The sequence below is a fragment of the Perca fluviatilis genome, chromosome 18 (assembly GCF_010015445.1).
Source record: "Perca fluviatilis chromosome 18, GENO_Pfluv_1.0, whole genome shotgun sequence".
In the NCBI taxonomy this organism is placed as follows: Eukaryota; Metazoa; Chordata; class Actinopteri; order Perciformes; family Percidae; genus Perca; species Perca fluviatilis.
Genome location: NC_053129.1, coordinates 10,591,590 through 10,610,851, shown reverse-complemented (window position 1 = coordinate 10,610,851; position 19,262 = coordinate 10,591,590). Strand labels below are relative to the sequence as shown.

General features: G+C 39.0%; 1 protein-coding gene across 4 annotated transcripts in view; it reads left to right on the top strand.

Moving 5' to 3' along the window:
- Positions 1 to 226: 226 nt before the first annotated feature.
- The window catches only part of LOC120546776, a 155,382-nt gene continuing 136,346 nt past the window's right edge, over positions 227 to 19,262 (top strand). For 3 of the 4 annotated variants that reach the window (XR_005636937.1, XM_039781966.1, XM_039781967.1), the window contains exons 1-5: positions 227 to 485; positions 1,767 to 4,894; positions 6,152 to 6,301; positions 6,748 to 6,828; positions 7,575 to 7,713. Coding sequence is in view for 3 of the 4 variants with exons in the window: in XM_039781966.1 (XP_039637900.1) it covers positions 1,786 to 4,894; positions 6,152 to 6,301; positions 6,748 to 6,828; positions 7,575 to 7,693 (3,459 nt within the window). In the remaining variant the exon portion in view is untranslated. Of the gene's footprint in view, positions 486 to 1,766; positions 4,895 to 6,151; positions 6,302 to 6,747; positions 6,829 to 7,574; positions 8,383 to 19,262 lie in introns of those variants that run through there. The other variant, XM_039781965.1, reaches the window with a different exon arrangement.

The window sequence follows — 19,262 nt, the reverse complement described above, 5'->3', positions numbered from 1 at the left end:
AGAGAGAGAGAGAGAGAGAGAACAGTGTGTATCTGTCTCTCTCTCCCAGTGTGTATCTGTCTCTCTCTCCCAGTGTGTGGTTGAGAATAGACGTTAACGATATAACGTGGTGTGAAGCTTTGAGGAATAAAAAAAATAAAGGCCGCACGAAATGACAAACACAAGTTACATATTACAATAAAGTTCTGCTATTTTTTTAAAGTGACCTTGTTCTTACCGTGCCTCCCAGCACTAGAAAGTAGAAACACGACAAATTAGGTTTTTCTCTAATGTGTTAAAGCTGAGACGCAAATCCACACTAGCTAGCTACATTTTAGCTAGCGCCATAGGCTAGCGTGAGAGAGCTTCGTTCAGCAGCAGAGCAGCAGTAACGTTAGTTTGGCGCCACATAGAGGATAACAGGAACACGACATAGCTAGTAAAGTACCATTAGCTAGCCAACAAACCCAAATTACTTGGGCTTAACGCTTAACAAATTTTCGAAGGTGAGTAACTTCGAAATAAGTAGATAGCTAATAACTGGTTAAAAAAGTAAAATACATTACTAACGTTACCTTAACATGTCAGCAAATTTCAAAATCAATGTCAGAAAGTAAGATTTAAGTTAAAGAGTATGAAAGGTTTGTTCGTGCTAACGTCTATATTTTTCAGTTATACGGTTAGAATATATTTCACTAAGCTAGCTAACCGCTAACGTTACATTTCAAATACAAAATCATTATATTTAACATGTAAGCTAGCTAAATAGTGAGGTGCTGGCTTGAGTTGTGAAAAATGGATAATGTTAACGTTAGCTAGCTAGCTAGCTAGTTCAATAAAGCAAATTCAAGCCTTTCTGTAAGAGCAGCTAGCTAACGTTAACGCTAACGTTAGCCATTTGTACTCTGTTCTGGCTAGCTCACTGACCAAAGCTTTAAAGTACATAACCTATACATTTAATATAACAATTACCAACAAAGCTGACGTTAGCTAGCAAGTTCAAAATATATATATTTTTTGCAAACCTTAGCTAGCTTAAGGAAGCTGGCCACAGTAACATTGATGAAACGAATGAGTACAGTTTGTTAATGATGGCTGAATCCCATTTAGCTGCTTTGGTTTCAGGTATTGTGCATGCTGGCTCACTGTCACACTGCCATTGCTTATTGGGACAATTAAATAGAACAGATCTATCATTAATGTTATTAGTAACACCTGTGCTTGCTGATGTAAAACAATCAAATACAATAAAATCTATGTGTGCATTGAAACAAAGCCAGCATTGTCAGAAACGGATGCATAGCAGTTCCTGATTGGGGTGTTGAAGTAGGGAAGCAACAGAACAGCGACTGTGGTATGGTGCCATCTCTGTATTTTGTACAGTGAATCAGCAGCATGCTGTGTAACAATCTGCTCTGGTATAGGAAATCCACTTACTGAATATGTTTTGTTGTGGTTTGCTGTGGGATTGCTTCTATGTGTTTTGAACTGCTTGTTTGGTGTAAGGTGATTGACTGTAGCTTTTATACAACAGAGCACATGGCTATTATGGTAATACAGACGGAAATATGGACTATAATTATAGTACAGGCGGAGGTTTAATCACTAGATTGAGTCTGTATTCTAAATCTTTCTTAGGTTTTCTAGAAATGTTATCTACCAAAAAATAAGCTATGCAGTAGAAGTATTCTTGACAGGATTGCATTCTTTCGATAGAGTGACACTTATTGATCTGAGCAGTGTGGCTTTCAAATGCAGTGTTCACACTCAAGCTGTTTCTATTTCAGGTTTAGCAGACAGAAGAAAATGGATGAAATCACACGAGAAGATGTCAGTCCACAAACTGAGGGAGAGCTTACTTCACCATCCCCCCCCAAACGACCAAAGACAGATTGCACAATGACAAACAACCCCAGTGGCAAAATATGGTTTGACTTCCCAGAGCTTTTCACATTTCGTAAAACCACTGGCTCCCCATCATCAACAAGTACCTTGCAGAAAAGTGCGGGCCAGGTATGCATAGCAGATTGTGGGGATATTGAAGATGAGAAACGTCATGAGCAACCAGAAGATCCCCGATTACTTGTCACTGCTATTACTAGGTTGACAACGTCACACACTGAGGACGCTCACACAGGATCATCTAAAGTCTGTATGATCGCTGCTGAAAGATGCTTCAACCCTCCGGTGAGAGATGAGCAGCCTCCAGTTACGGAAACTGACAAACTCAGCCCATACCCAGCAGGTGATGCAGGTGGGGCATTAGCAGAGTCTGACAATCCAAACGACCCGTCCAGTCATCCTGATTGCAAACGGCTGGGGAAATCACTTGAAGACGAGGCCCCTGGTGGTTGCAGTCATCATGCTGGAAATGACGAAGATTGGAGACAGGTGCAATATAGAGTCAGTCCAATCCAAAAATTCACCCTCAGTTCAAGTGATGAGGGCGTCAGATGTCAGTCTGATTGCTCTTATGAAGATGCTTTACGTGACACAGGTTTCTGTAATACACTGAGCCAATCTGCAGAAGTTGAAGAGAGCAATCAGAAGAGGGACGAGCATGGATTTAGTGAGAATATCCTTTTCAGCAAGGAAGGGGAAGAGGGTAACAGACTTATATCTTTCAATAAATATGCAGACTGTGAATCATTATACTCAACCCCTGAGGAGCAACCCTCCGAAATCTTGGCAGAAGGGGTAAAAAATGAGGAAAAAATATTAGAATTGCAGATTTGTGGAAATGGAAATGTTGCCGTCAGTGATGGGGAAACAAAGGGCCAAGTTAACGAGAATGGCACGAGCGAAAACTCCATCCCTTCTGCTGCTGAATGTGCTGAGGGATCAATTGTTTCTTATGATGTGGTATTAGCCAGAAATATCGCAACTGAGAGTGTGAGTATTGAAGCTGACAACTTCTGTGGGGAGAGAGAGCATGCTGGCAAGATGATAGCCAAAGCTCGGAGTGAAACGGCGGATCACACAACAGAGACTCCAATGCCCCCAAGAATCAGTCAAGAGCCTGCTGAAGGAGATAATGATGCATGCCATTTCAGTGTATTTGACCCTGCAATCTGGAGTGAAACTGACAAGAAGGCTGAGGAGAAACCCTGTAACTCAGAGAGTGTTGCAGGTGTAAAATTATTCCCATCAGTAAAAGTCTGCGAGATGGAAGCCCCTCTTTCACTCTGTTTTGACGCCCAGCTATCACAGGAATTTTCAGCCCCCAAACACACCGGACAGCTTAATTACCATAGCAGAAGATGCGAAGATGAAAAAGATTTATGGCAGTCATACACAGAACCAAAGGCTTGTACAATCACTACCAACGAAACACACAAGACTGGCAACGAAGGCAGCTGTCTTTGGAAATCCAGTCCCAGCAGCAGTCCATGCCTGCCGGCAAAGCCTCCTGCAGGGGATGAAAAACAAGAAAGCCATGATACTTTGAGACATCAGTTGAAAGCGCAGGATCATTCCGGCTCTCCTCCTGTCAGTCCTGGCCACCTGAAGACACAGGAGGTTGAATATGTACAAACTGAAAAGCCAGAAAGAGAAGGAATGACGAGTTTTGAAGAACAATTAAGAACCGGTGTACATGTGAAGTCAGAAAACTCATCAGGCTTAGAGGGAAAACTGCTGCAACAACATGAAAAATACATAGAAGAGCTAAGTGAAATGATAACCGATGATTGCTTCGGTGACTGGACAGAGGAAATAATAAGTACATATGACAATACATTAACACACATTAATGAGGAATCGGGAAATTGGAAAAACATTGAATGCGTGTCTGATCACCCATACAGTGTCGCTTCAACAATGGAAGGGACAACAGAAGAGAAGGACAGAAAAGAAGAGGCAAGTGTTGAAGAAACTGATGGTGATGTGCATGGTAATTCAGAGATACTAGTGAAATCAGAGGATGATCATCAGCAACAAAGTCAACAGAACGGAGACATGACTGAGGAATGTATCGGTGAATGTGCAGAGGGCAAAATGAGCGAAAGCAGCCACAAGTTAACCCTAGTCAGTCAACGTGGACACGAAAACAAGCTCAGATGTTTCGCCGATGCCCAGCACAGGGCTGAGACATTCATGGGTGAACAGAAAGAAGACCTTTCGGCTTTCACGTCTCCCCCAACAAGCGATGCAGTTGTGCCAGGTCCGCATGAATTACCCCGTACACCAAACGCTGACAACAACCCCACAGCCCCACACTGTAACGACCCATTTTCACCAGTGCCATCTGGCTACGCTTTCAGCGACCGTGCGCCAGGGGGTTTTGACACTTTCGAAAAGATCCAGCTCTCGCTAGATGATGATGATGACGATGATGATGATGATGATGCTAGCCTGAGCAACAGCCCTCTCCTCACCAGCCTACCTGGGCAACTTTACTACTTTATGCCAGAGAGCAATGAGCATGATGAGGTAACAGAAGAGGAGGAGGAGGAGATGGAAAGATTTGAGTGTCAAACTGAGAACATGGCAAAGGGATTGACACGCAGTGCTACCAGTTGTAATGACCTCCCAACCTTTACCTCAGCAGCAGATGTCATTGCTCTAGGGTCGCCAGAGCAACAGCCTAACTGTGAATCATCTTATAATTCCTCCGAGTGCTTCCAGGATGATTTTAACCCACAGTCAATGTCCTCCCCTATTCCCCCGAGGAGCGACAGTCCAGCCTCTGACGTGAACGGCAGCCCTAAGTTTGAGATGAAAAAACAGTTCGACATGGTCTTGAAGGAGCTGCACTTGTTTTTTGATATCAGTATAAGCGGTTTAGCAAGTGACGGTAAAGCATCGTCACCTGAGCAGAGTAGTGATGTCACTGCAGCCTTGGAGGGTGACACTTCAAACGGCAAAGAACATCTCAGCAGCCCCGAACTAGGACCACATAGAGACACATCATCAGGTAACAAGTACAAGTAACAGTACTACAACTTGTACTGTAGGGTAATACATTCATAATATGAAAACGATCGGCAAAATACATACAGATGGAGCAGTAAGAAACGTTAGAACGATTCAGATTATTTGGCTATCCATGTTTCATTTGCAAATGTTACTGTAATATGTGTTTGCTCAGTATTTTATTATTATGCACAGTATGTACACCAAAAAAACATTTCTGTATATTATAAAGATCAGCAGACTGTTGTATTATCATCCAAACAATAATCACACCTTATTATTGCATGGACACAAGCACTGCCACAGCAGCGCAAAGATTTCACACCTGTGTTTATTACTCACAAAACAAATAAATAAGGCTGCACATTTCTATGTACACACCCTTGTTTGATGATTTTAAGTATAGTTATACAGTATCATTTGTCTGAGTGTGCCTTTCCAAATTCCCAGTGCAATAGATACTAACCTGAAATAGTTCTGTGAGCAAATAATATTAAATTATGACATTTTCGGGAAATACAACCATTAAACCCCCATTAAACCACAACTTTTTGTTTTTACGCTTTGGCTTTTGTTCATATCAAAAAAAGATAGTTAATAGTGAAGGTGTTTTTATGCTTTTTTTTTTGGGCAGACCTAGTCCAGCTGTTTCCCTCAGCTTCCAGTGTTGATGCTAAAATATGCTAATCTGCTGCTTGCTGTAGTTTCATATTTAACAAGCAGATGGTATCGATCTTCTCAACTAACTCTCGGCAAGAGAGTGAATAACCGTGTATTCCAAAATGTCAAACTATTCTTTTAATCATCTCAACTACGTAAACTACTTTATCTCTACACCATGTTGCTAAGAAAAGAAATGCACTTGGAAGTAAACTAGGATTCTTCTTAAAGTTTTTAAATAATGAAAAACATTTTAGGCAATGTAAGTTGTCATACATAGTCTTGGAACCACTCCCTCTTTACATTATCGATATAATGAAGGGAGAAGTCCAGCTCTCGCAATTCGATTTGATATACAACGCTGTGTAAAAGCATCGGTCAGCCAAAGTTGGATCATTGAATCTAGGGCAAACGCTTGACTCGGCTTTATATAACAAGGATTATCTCACGAACAAAATGACCATGAGGCAAAATCAGTTTTTAAATCATCTTTATTGACAACACAGTTATGTTCACACAGTGATGCTAGAAAAAACAACAACACGAAAACATGTTTTAATATATTCTGACTGCACTGTGTTCCTTGTCTGTTGTTCAGATGATGCTGATGAAGACTGCAGCCTGGAAATGTGTGGAGGGGATCCAGTGGTTTCCTGTTCCTCTGGCAGCGGTGACGGCGAGCAGGAGGTGCCCCTTGGCAGCCACCTGTGCCAGGAAACATCCATGTACACTCCAGAGAAACGGATAGGTGATGAATGAAAGACAACAACAACAAAAAAAGTATTATATCTTCAGGAACAATTCTCAACTACTAGAAAACTGGACTTAAAATGAAGACTGAAAAAACATTACATGGACAATTTTTAATTAGAGCTAACTGTTCCTTTGTTCCACTTCGTTTTCAGTGTTGCGTGTTTTTTTTTTCTCCAGGGTGGTGGGTGATAGACAGCCAGGCCAGCTAGGTTAATTCAGCGAGGAAATACAATTACTTTTAATCAATAAAAGTGAAATGTCTTTTCAAATTGACAGAGCTTCCCGTCACGAATGTTCAAATATTCATATCCCTTCCTCAGTAAGCTGCAGTGGAACGATAACACCGCCATGAATGCAAAAGCGTTGGTTTAAGGGTAAACAGAGCAACAAATAAGACTGAATTAGCCAGGCTCTCTCTGACTGTCAATATGTTCCTTTCAGAGCCCCAGGAGATGGAGCAGAAAAGGAAAATGTGGTCTCCGTCCTTCGCGTGTCAACCATTCTTGGAACTACTGAGCCACAGTGAGTGGTAACTGCAGTGGCAGACAAAAGAAAAAAAGACCTCTGAGCATTTTATTGATCAATTATTGCTGTCAAAGTTGTCTCAAGATTTTAAAAGAACGGACACTCAAAAATGATTTGAAAGGTTTTTTAATGTTCTTTCATATTGTCATGATTGGTGTATATATTAGAGTCATTGTAAATCATTTGGACTTTTTTAGTTTTTTTCATATAGTGACATAAAAGCAAACTACTGTAAAAATGACATGACGAACAAATAAAAGACAAAAATATATATTATATGAACAGCATAAATTTAGAAGCGGGTCTCCACTGCATTATGAACACAAGTGTGTCTGCTGGGAGTTAAGTGGGCTGGCCTCTGAATATTTAAAAGGAGCGTCAAGTCTAACAACCTGCCTACCTGGAGATGCAGTGTGTTCACCTTGTCAGTTTAAGGGAATAAATCAGTCTAATAGCATGGCCGCTCTCTCAGCACATTGAGAAGCGCTGTGTTCATCTTGTCAGCTTTGGTAAGAAAGCTGAAAGCATCCAGAAAGGCAGTATGTCCATTTGTTAACTGTTGCTCCTTTGCAACTATAACAGACAGCAAAAAAACCCGGAATGTTCTGTGGGGCGTTGGGCCTAAACAAATGCATACACACTGCCCAATGTATGGTATGTAGGCTTTAGGGCGGCCAGGCATGCAGGACTGGTGCCTACTGCGTGGTTTATAATTCAGTGTTGTTGTGCTTTTGTGTGTGCAGGACAGCCGGAGCCACCCAGGAGACTGGAGCCTCTGAAAACATGCTCACGGCCGATCCGGGTTGGACTTTCAAAGAGAGCCAAGACCAAACACCTCCACCATCTCCACTCCTACAAATGAACGTTGGAAATGCAATCAAGGTGATGTGCATGAGTGTTTAACGAAGCTCTCCTCTGTTGCCACGTTCAATAACTGAAATGTTATTTTTCTAATTTACGGTGCATCGTTCTTGGTTTTCTCGTGCTTCTACTCTTTCTTGGTTTTTGTGAGTGGTTGTGGTTCCTGTTCATTTGTACCACTGCCTCTTTGTCCAGGGGAGGTTGAATCAAAACGCCCTGTCCCATTTATACATTTACATGCATCCTCTCATTGGAAATTCCTATATAGTCACAGTCTGCTGCTGTTTGCCCACTGAGCAGCTGGGGAGTAAGTGAAATAAAATTAAAAATATATAAAAATAACTTAATATTTATGTATCTATCTATCTATTTATTTATTTATTTATTTATTTATTTATTTGCTTCTTTCTGACCCAAATTAAGGTTTTAAAAATGTATATTAATATAAATGTATTAATATTTATATGAACTAGTTTTTACTTTATTGTGCTGTATGAAATACATCCATGTTTTTCAGGTTTTTAAAATATAATTGGTTCTTATGTGTTTCACTGTGGGTGTATTGATACAGTATGCTACTTGTTCCTGTTTTACATGTGGGCGTATTCTGTCAGGCTAAATGAGCTGAGTATGCTCTGTTACTGTTGTGTTCTGTATTTACCATTAAATGGCTTCACGTGTGCTACTGTATGCAACGTACCCTTGAGCAGTTCTGTGAGAGGTTAGCTGGAGTTGAATTTAAAAGTGGCCTGTTCAACATGACTTAAATAATATTATTGCATATCAAATTTGGTTTTTCACGTATATGCTATTCACTCTACCTTCAGGCAAAACATAGATCCAAGCTCATTATTCTGACAAGCAAGGAATATTTTACCTAAAATATGTCACATCTGTTGGCTGATTTTTTTTTCCTGCCATTTGATTGAAAACCTTCCACAGCAAAAATGATTACAAACACATTAGAACTACTGGAAAAAAACACAACGATATATATACATAAGCTGATTACATATCTTTAAACTTTCTGATATAACTACTGGCTATATTAGAGTGGTTGGTGAAAAGCTGCTAGTGTAATAGAAAGGTTGTTTACCTCACTAAATGCTCAACAGGTTTCCAGATACTGAACTGATTTTAACGTGGACTTAGCTCTTGTCATAGTGGTTGTAGGCAGTGGAGGTGACTCCTCAGCTCCACTTATTACAATGGTATCAAGTATGCTGTTTGGGTTTGTTTACCTGACACCCACAGCTCCTTGAATGTGAAGTGGATAGGTTTGTTTTTTCTTCTTTAAGTCAGACTTTTTTCTAGAACATGGAGTGCATATTGGAGACAGATCCAGTGGGTAGTAGAGAGGAAAACAATGACAACTTGGCTGCCCCTGTTTGAATTCATAGCACAGCCATATTGTCAGTGCTTACCTGTCTTCACTTGCATACTATGCAGTGCAGCATTGTTCCAAACTGATGAAACAAAAATTATAACAAACCTGCCCTTTTAACTATATAATGTAACAATATGAAACTTGCTTTGGTTTATTTCATTGATGTCCTTTTTTCAAAGGAGCCGAATGAAAAATGTAGAAATGACATCACACGTTTTGTTTTATAAAGCCTAATTAGGAGTTTTCTCTCAAATCTAGCTCCAATGGTTCCCTTTTGAATGTAGGAGTCCCCTCAGTGTATTTGATCAAAGACATTTGACCAATGTTGTATTCACTGATGTTTTCCAGTACTTTGGAATAACAGATTTTCATGTCCTGGCACATCTTTGAATTAAAATGGTAGGATTTATTATAGTAAATATAACAGTTTTTGGGGAGCATTTTGTTTCAATGAGCAAGGTGCCTCAGCTGGCAGAAAAGCAAGTGAAAATCCAAAAGAAACAATGCCACGGTATGGCTTTCCAAAAATATTTGGATTTAGACGCTACACATTCAGTCTGCCTTTTTTAATCAGGCACAGTCTGTGAAGGCTGGGGGAGTTGAATTTAATTTTTGTTCCAGTTGATAATGACTGTATCAGTGCTAGTCGTGTCTGAGCGCTATTTGCCCATTTTGTTTGCTGATTTGTTTCAGGCCTAATCTTCACATGGATATGGATATCATTTTTCTGAAAGCTTATTCAACTCAGCCATGATGACAGTTTTGGTTTTTTATTCCTACAACAATTTCTATTATTCTAACAATTTAATGTTCCATTCATTGTATTTAACGAGATCACATTTCCATCTGCAGTTGCTGGAACAGCATTCCATCTATTGTTATTTCTGATTGATTACACACAGGCCTGAACTCTTTTGGTTTTAGTAACACTTCACTTGAAGTGCAATGGAGTGTGCTATTTATGCACTATTCTTACATAATTGTCACATTTCAAAATTAAACCATGATGAGGCATTACCACATGCATTGTTGTGAGGGTGGGAAAATCAATTCCACAGTTTTACAGATAAGGAACCAGACTATTATTATTATTATTATTATTATTATTATTATTATTATTATTATCAGAAAGTCTGTTCTGTTCTAAAAATGTGCTTGGCCTACATACTTACTAATTACTTATATTGTAAAGTAGACTGTGAATTTGGAAAAACACTATCTGCTGTAGCTAGTGGATGAAAGATTTGTCTATAATATAATTCATAATAACTCTGTGTTTAAGTTTCAAGGCATTGATATCCATAAAGCCATATCGTTAACATGGCTAAAAATACAAGGATGTGCATGATTTATTATTACATGTGAAATTTATATTTTCCATTTGTTCTCTTAAGGTAATACTTCAATCTCAAAAATCATCATTTTTATATAAGCTACTCACTGCGTGTTACCTTAAATCCCTAAAGAAAACATAGTTTTTTCCACTTGCCTCCACAGTGAATGGAGAATCTAATAACTGAGAAAATTCTTGATTAATTGAATGGGTGGGGGGGGGTATAAGGGAGGACAGGGGATCTTTAGAGGGAGACAGCAGGTCAACAGTATATGCCACATACAAGTGGTATTATATACTATCTGAAAGCTGGGAACCTGCAGATTAATTTCAAATGCAGCTCAGCACGATGTGTCAAGTTTCTTTTTGTTATTAATCTGTAATAAACATTGTTTTAGTTAGGCACTTATTCAATTTTGAAGGTTAAGATTGTATACGCGCTTAGAACATTATGATTGAAGTATATGATGGCCATTCCCATGCTCTATTATGTCTCATAAATTGTTGCAGCAATTTATGAGTTGATACCATTCTTGCACAGATTTAGTGCAAAATGGAACCATTTCTTTTACCACTTGAGAATTGATAAAAAAATTGTCAAAAATGCCACCTTAAGACACAAAGACCTTGAGGAACACCATAGAAAAATACATGCTGTGATTTGGTATCAAAATCTTGAGAGAATTTGGAGAATTCTGTAAGAATTGCATTTTTCGGTGATTGGATGGCAAGCATTTATGTTCGGGAAACTGCTCAGAAACCCCATTATTGTTAATATACAGGCCGAACATCCTCTGAATGCCCCACGTCTCCAGTTTGTGTTTGTAAAGATTCACGAGGCTGTGATTGTCCATGAGGTTACAACAGGTCATTTTATACAGTGAAGTCAAGTTTAAAAAATGGTCTGACTGCAATAAAATGGCTACTTTGTGGACTAACATCATCACACATGAATACATTTGGGCTCATTGACTCCACAAGAGTCTCAATTAGCTTCCAATACTGTTTGGCCTGCTTGGTTTGTTTGTTTTGGGGAATGATTATAAATATTAACAAAGAATAGGCCTATGTTTTGGGACCGATTGGCTGGGATTTGCGATGGACAAAATACACACAACGATACACTGGTAAGAGCAAATTACGTGTAACCATGTGTCCAGCTAATTTATATAGTTCTTTACTGTATTGTGTGAACCGTTAACTTAATTGATGTTAATTGATGTTAACGATTTATTTATGTATTATCTGGATTTTCCGGGTGACATGTATTTCCCCTAAACAAAGTTCAGCAGTAGACGGTTCATTTTCTTTTCCCTTGTACAGATGTGATTTAAGGTTTCCTTAAACTTGTATCTGCTGCCTTTCTATGTAATATGAAAGAGACATTACAGCTTTAGAAACAGCAAGGAGACTTCAAAGGCTCGACTGAAGCCAGAAGTAATCTTTTTTTTTTCTTTTAAGTTCTTACAAAATGACCCCTCCCCCTTTTTTACAAAAGCTTCACTGCATAATTCACTTACCACAAATGATGATCTCCGAGCATAACCCAGAGATCCAATATGTAGAACAATACTAGAAATGAAACCTGGCAATGATTTACATTTCCTGTGTTTTTTTAATTTCCTCCCCACCACCAAAATGAAAGGGATTAGACATGCACACATTTGTTTATTTTTATTAGGCGGAATGGAAGGCGGGCATTATCCCAGCGTGATAGTCCAAGTAACATTATAATGCTTGTGGAGAGACCTTAAAGATGCAGAATACTCATACGTCCTCCTCCCTTTACGCCCCTTGAATCATTTGCATGGGTCCTCTGTGTAGGAAGAACCAATGTGGCCTATACTTAGAAAGATTATTACTGGAAAGCTAGAGGATAAGCAATGGGGATCAGCCAATATGCCTTCAATATTTCAACAGCTAGCAAGAGCAGTTATTATACGGCTTTGAATTTTCCACTTCTACGGAGCAGGCTTCTTGCAGATTGTAAATAAGGAGATGCAGACATTAACAACAAAAGACTTTTATCAAATACGAAGAAAAACAATGGCAACGTCTTTATCTTCTTTTCACTGTTACATCGAGGACACACTGGGGCCCTAAGGTATCTGTCTGTAAGAGGTTGTTTACATTGTTTCATTTTAGTACATGCTGATGCCTCTTTGCATCATTATCAAAAGAGAAGTGGTGGTATCAGACTGTCTGCAGCAGACTACAGCATCGTTCCAAAGCAAACAAGCAGAGCTTAGGCTAAGAGTTTGCCTTCCAACCACATTACAGCACTGTATGTTTACACACACACACACACACACACACACACACACACACACACACACACACACACACTAAACCTGCATGTATTCGTCTGCCTTTTTCAGATCGATAGCAATCACTGGGCCACTGTAGCAGAATCAGATCATCGACTAGGATACTAAAAATACACAAGGATATCCATCTCCTCTGCACTCTACTGAGTTTACCGCTAGGCTGTAATGCTATGAAAGTGACCAGAACACTTTTGATTTTACAAATGTCATTTCATAGATACTTTTTTATCAAAAATGTATGATACACTTCATCATTAATATGTTGGGCTATCACTGAAAAGGAGCTCTGCCAGAGAGGCCAGGACAAAAATAGTGTTCAGTGGAGGTTCCATACATTTAACGTTGTTGAGTCACACTTGATTTATCTTGCTCAACATCTAACTAGCCTCAAACAGTGGACCATTTGTGAACAGTAGAGATATAGCCCACTGCTGTTTCACTCAGGTCTGACCGCACGGTAATCTCTACTTTGGTACAGAGCAGACAGAATAAGAGGGAAGCGGGCCGGGGAGAATGGACAATAAGAAGATTTCACAGTTCAGTGTTATGACACAACTTGCATTATTGTTTTGCCTGTTACTGAAAAGCTCAATTTAAATTGCCATTTACTGGACAGGAGACCTGTTTGAGCGCAACAAACACCAGTGCTGGTTAAATACACAGGATCCTCACTGACTCATGACAGAGCCTAGATCAGCTTAGAGAGTCACTAGCTGTGTTCGAAACCATTCACTCATTCACACACTCACTATTCCCTATATAGTGTTTATTAAATAGTGAACTGTATAGGGAATGACCAAACAAGATTTCGGACAAGCAAAGAAAATAACGTTGCGTCAGTAGATGCCCTGGTTAAGGGTGCGACTGAGACGATGGCAATAGTTAATTTGGATAAGGAAAAACTATTTAAAAAAGCCCTTTAAAAAGGTGTTAATGTCAAGGTGTGATGTGTTTTGGTGTTTCCTAGTCGTGTTTTAAACTTGCGTATTGACGTAGGCGCTATGAATAAGTCGTAGCGCTGGTAATAATGCTAACTCCGATACAACGTGAAGATAAGTCCACATGTGATTATACGATGCAATATAATTTATTGTCCCCACAGGGACATTTGTCGTTACGTCACTTGTCATTATGTCACAGTGCCCTCCTGCCCCGTAAGGAAGCATCTTTGTTCATTGATTTTCTTTCGAGTATTTTCTTTTTATTTATTTTTTTTGCTTTCAATTTAAATATCTGTATTAAGATATATTATTTTTGAAATAAGATTGCCAATCATATGAGCAGTTGCAGATGATTACACATGAAAATAAGTCAACCTGAGGCTGCATCTGAAAGACCTGTAAAAGTAAATTTCCACTTTTACACGGTCTGCCAAAAATCCTCTAATGCAGCACCTACAGTATAGTGCTTCTTCTGACAACTAACTGCATGAGTGGTGTACATGTCAAAGGCCATGACTAGTGTTGAGATTTCCTTCTGTACAGCTGAAATTATTGCTGCTATTAAGTCATGTAGATAAATGTGGACTAGCTGTGGGGCACAACAAAACTAAACTATATATAATAAAACCTCAAAGGTGGCTTTCGATCGATGGAGTTAAATAATGGCTTATTTTTCCCAGTTGGTTTTTTGGCTTTGTAGGTCAGAACCAGACAGCTCATGTCATCCCATAAATCATCATTAGGGTCCTTAGCACCAAATGCTGTTATGGGCATCAGTAAAAAATGTGCTGCTGAGCGATGAGACTGCTGGTTATTTCAGTGAGTCCAGGTCCAGTTGAGTGTGTGGAACCTGAATCAGGGCCAGGGCCTATCAGCTAAAAGAACGTAGGTGGGGCCATTTGGTAATGGCCTGAATAGACAAGTGCCAACATCTCTCATAATTCCATTATGGTACTTCATTACGTACATGCTGCAGCAGCATTTCAATCCACCCACACTCTGAACACTGGCCTTTTGTATCCCAGCTGTCTCCAGAGTTTAGGTTTGACACTAAATGATGTACATTGCTGTTCAGATATGCAAAATGTAAAAGAAAATTAATAATAATAAGCAGGCTGTTATACATTAGAAGGCTTGGGCTGTGATTGGCATATAAGGTCTCCGAACTCAACACAGATTTTATGTTTCATGTTCACATTGGGCCGATTAAACAGGAAGATATTCAAAGTGTGGGTTAGTGCCAAAGCACAGTCACTGAGCTGACATGAAAATGAGGGGCTGTCATAAATTCAGTGCACCCAGTGACTAATGGCTGTCTGCCTATCAGCTAACCCCACAGGCATGATGGGAGAGGGCATTAATCTGAGGACTAGCAGGGGAATTTGCTCCCTCCTTTTAAATGGCTGCAGTTTGTGCCGTTAATCTGTTTAAATACAGCAACTGCTTTAATGAGCTGCTAATATTAAATTACAATATGATATTGAAAGAGAAGTCACTTGTAATAAATGAAACAGGGTACATCCTGGAGAGACGATCTGTGCTAGAACAGCTCCTGTGGACTGATAGCCATAGAAATGTTCCAATGTTTTCAGTGGGATGGGCTTTGCTGCTTTCTGGGGAAAACTGCTTGGTAAAGCTAAATCTTTCAGCATAAGTGTGAGTAGATTTAACAGAACATTTAAGCTTTTTCTATGCAGATATGCCATCTTTCTGAACCTCTGTAGAATATTTCGTGGCTGCCATTTCACTGTACCAGTCAAATGACAATTAATCTGTTTATTGTAGTTCTGCGACTTGGTTCACCAGTGACTAAATGCTGCAGAGCAGAAGCTTAGCGGTGCGAGCACAGTAAGAAGACGTGTTCTTTTCTTTCGCCATTTAGTCAGATTTATGCTTTTTCTCCTTAGACACTGTAAAGCATTCATTTTCCAAGTGGATACTCTTTGAAATGGTTTGACACTGTTCTCATAAATATGCCAGGCGTGCTGCTTATTTCTGTTGAATGATGTTAGGGCTTTTTGTTTGTGAACAGCACTTAACGCTGCTGTGCTGTGTGGCCTCTGTGGTTGAGGAAATTATAGCATTTGGTCTGAATTCAATCTCGTATGCACTTTTTGGGACATTAGGTCCTTGCAGTGACAAATGGTATGAGGATTTTGGAGGAAACTGATAACAGAGAATGGTATCCAAAAATTAACAAAATGAATACATAAATAGAACAAGGAAATCAGAAATCAGTTGTGGGATTTTTACATCATGGCATCATGACTTTGCGTAAACATACACGCCACTTTGAATCCCGAAAAATATTCATGGCTCCCAGACAATAAATCCTAATTCAATTTAATACAGTTTTATTTGTGGTGTCAAATCCTAAAAGAAGTTATCTCAGGACACTTTTTATGTAGAGCAGGTCTAGACTACTCTATAATTTATATTATACATACCTAACATTCCCCCATGAGCGACAGTGACAAGAATAAATTCCCCCTTTAACGGATAGAAACCTTGAGCAGAACCAAGGCTCTGGGTGGGCGGTCATCGGTTGGGTTGTTAGCTAGACAACAACATCAACAACTATAATAACAATGGAGATAAGGCTAATAATATAATTTTGGCTGCGGATATAATACAAACGTAGAATAATATTAATAGGAGCAAAAAATATGCCTAATAGTAATAACAATTGATTGTGGTGACTTCCTGACTTCATCGAGCGCAATCATAGGGTGGGAAATTTTTGGTTTTGATTGAATTATCTCGCCAAATATTTGGTCGATTGACACCAACGTTCCCCTCAGGATGAACTCTAATACCTCTGACTTGTAAGTAGGGCTGCACAATTAATCGTGACTTTATCGAAATCGCAATATGCACTAGTGCAATATTCAAGTCACGAGTGGAGGTGCAATATTTGTTAAAGGCAAAATATGTGTCAAACTAGGGCTGGTCGATATGGAGAAAATCAAATATCACAATATTTTTGACCAAATACCTCAATATCGATACCGCAACGATATTGTAGTGTTGACTGTTGGTGCTTTCACAAAATATTTACACAATGAGAGTTTTGATAAATAATCATCAGTAATGTGGATATAATGATTAAGTGGGTAAAGGCAAATAATAGAACAGTTACAACCGTCTGGTAAGTTCAGAAAATGACATCACTCTACTGTAATGCAGCCTTTAAAACCAGGAAAAGACAACACTTATGCCATATTACGATATCCAGAATCTAAGACGATATGTAGTCTCATATCACGATATCGATATAATATCGATATATTGCCCAGCTCTATGTCAAATCATTCTGAATGATTTATTGTGCTGTTGCAGACTCCCCAGCCTACACACTGTAACCAACAATAGTACAGATCCTTGCAAAAAATCACCCTATAATCATTATCATTTTTTTTTATTTAAATATTTTTCAATGAAATTGAGAGTAATGATACAAAAACGATCATTCCCTCCAATATCGTGAATCATATCGCAATCGCAATATCGGTCAAAATAATCGCAATTAGATATTTTTCTCATATCATCACATGTCCTACTTGTAAGAAGTGTTCACGTCAACCTCAAATTATAATTTCGTAATATTTACGTTGAATTAATTAATTAATAGTAGGACCGAATGGTTAGCCTTGGTGGTTACAGACATTGAGACACGTAAGAGCAGGGAAAGCACAGCTGTAAATAATGTAGTCCTATTTAGTTGCTTGTTAGTTGCATCGTTAATGTCATTAGCAACACCTGTGCTTTTCCTCCCGGCAAGACCAAACGCTGTATATAATATAGCCAGCCGAATGCAGCTAGAAACAGGTTGTTTCTGTCATTATGCAAAGTAGAATATGTACTATATTCAGAGTTACGTTGCATATGAAAGTATAAATAGGAAATCCTAACCTTGAAGGACAGACATTGAACAGGTAGAGAGGTGATTGACTGTAAAAGTGTTTCATAATGTTTTCTGCTGTAGATGAGGCCTCTGGTAATTGGCTTACAGGGCGTGCTGATTATACCTATACAGTAGAACGAAATTTCTTGATGCCATCTGTGTCGCTGCACGAGTCGCATCAAAAGAAAAGTTACTTTCTCCGATTTCCAGTGACATCACAGTGCTGAGATGGCACGAGTGAGAAACATGCGCTAAGCAGTATTGATCTTGATCAATGGTGTTTGATTTGTTCAGAGCTACACTATACAGTATCTGTTGCTCTGATTAAAATTCAGCATCACCTCTGGTGCTTAATTAGGTGTATTTATTTCAGCTGTGGGAGAGAGGGGGGAGATGAGGGGAGGGGAGGGGGAAGAGAGAGGGTGTTGTCAGTGAAATTGTTTATAGTGCATTGATCCTCTAGACAATTCCCCCCACCCCCCATTCACAGGGTGACGCCGGTTTGCTCATTGATCGCTGTGCAAACATTGCTTGCTGCTTTTTATTCATTTGATAACACACAAAATTATGATATATATATATATATATATATATATATATATATATATATATATATATATATATATATATTTATTAAGTTGCTTCCCCTAAACTGTCAGGTGATTGGTGGATGCACGCGGAGACAGATGAGTTTGAGTGGAAAGGTGGAAATGACTAATTGCATTTGAGAATGGGAACATTGCTGGTGTGTTATTGCATCAGTCTGGGAAATCTATTGCTGGTGCTGAGATCGTTTTTCATTGGCCACCAGGAATAAATCTATGCACTGAGTGGATAATTCAACATTTGCACTTCAGAATTTATAACGGAAGTGTTATCTCTGGCTGCTGCAGAACCTGATGTGGCATTTTATTTGAGGGACACATTCTTTATGCATTGGGCAACCCAGCTGAGAAACACTTTTGCTGCTACATAACCTACGTAACAGGCTATCTCAGTAAAATCCCAAAGGTTTATGCTGCTCCAAATGTTCTGACCCAGTCTGTCTCTGTCTGTTATTTAATGACAAAGCACTTTGCAGCTTCTAGACAGCCTAGATACAACATCAAAACATTTAGGCCCCTTATTTATTGTTTGCTCCAGTGTCCAGTTTCCATCGATCAGCTGCATTTGCATGAAATCACTTTTTCTTTCTTTCTTTTTCATGTATATTGAACTGGATACCGCATTTAATGGTACAAAGTAATGACCATAAAAGGGTTCAGCAAAGGTAATCAAAAAACATTATCAAAAAAAGTCATATTTAGGGCTGCAGCTATCGATTATTTTAGTAATCGAATATTCTACCGATTATTCCATCGATTAATCGAGTAATCGGATAAGAAATACTTAGTAAACAGCAATAGTAAATATTTATTATTGCTGTTTACTAAAAAAAAGGAAACCTGTCGCTTGTATATATACAAAAGAGTGGTTTCCTTTTTTAGAAAAAGCAAAAAAATGTATTGCCAATTCCAAGACCCTTAAAAAGAAATGCATTACAATAGTACATTTTTGGTGGCCCAAATGTTAATATTTTTCACCCAATTCCCCTTCTTGCCTCTGGCTCTTTGCACTGGATATGCAAAAGAGCTGTTCACTGACCAGAGGGTTTACAGCAGGGCTACTCAACTACACT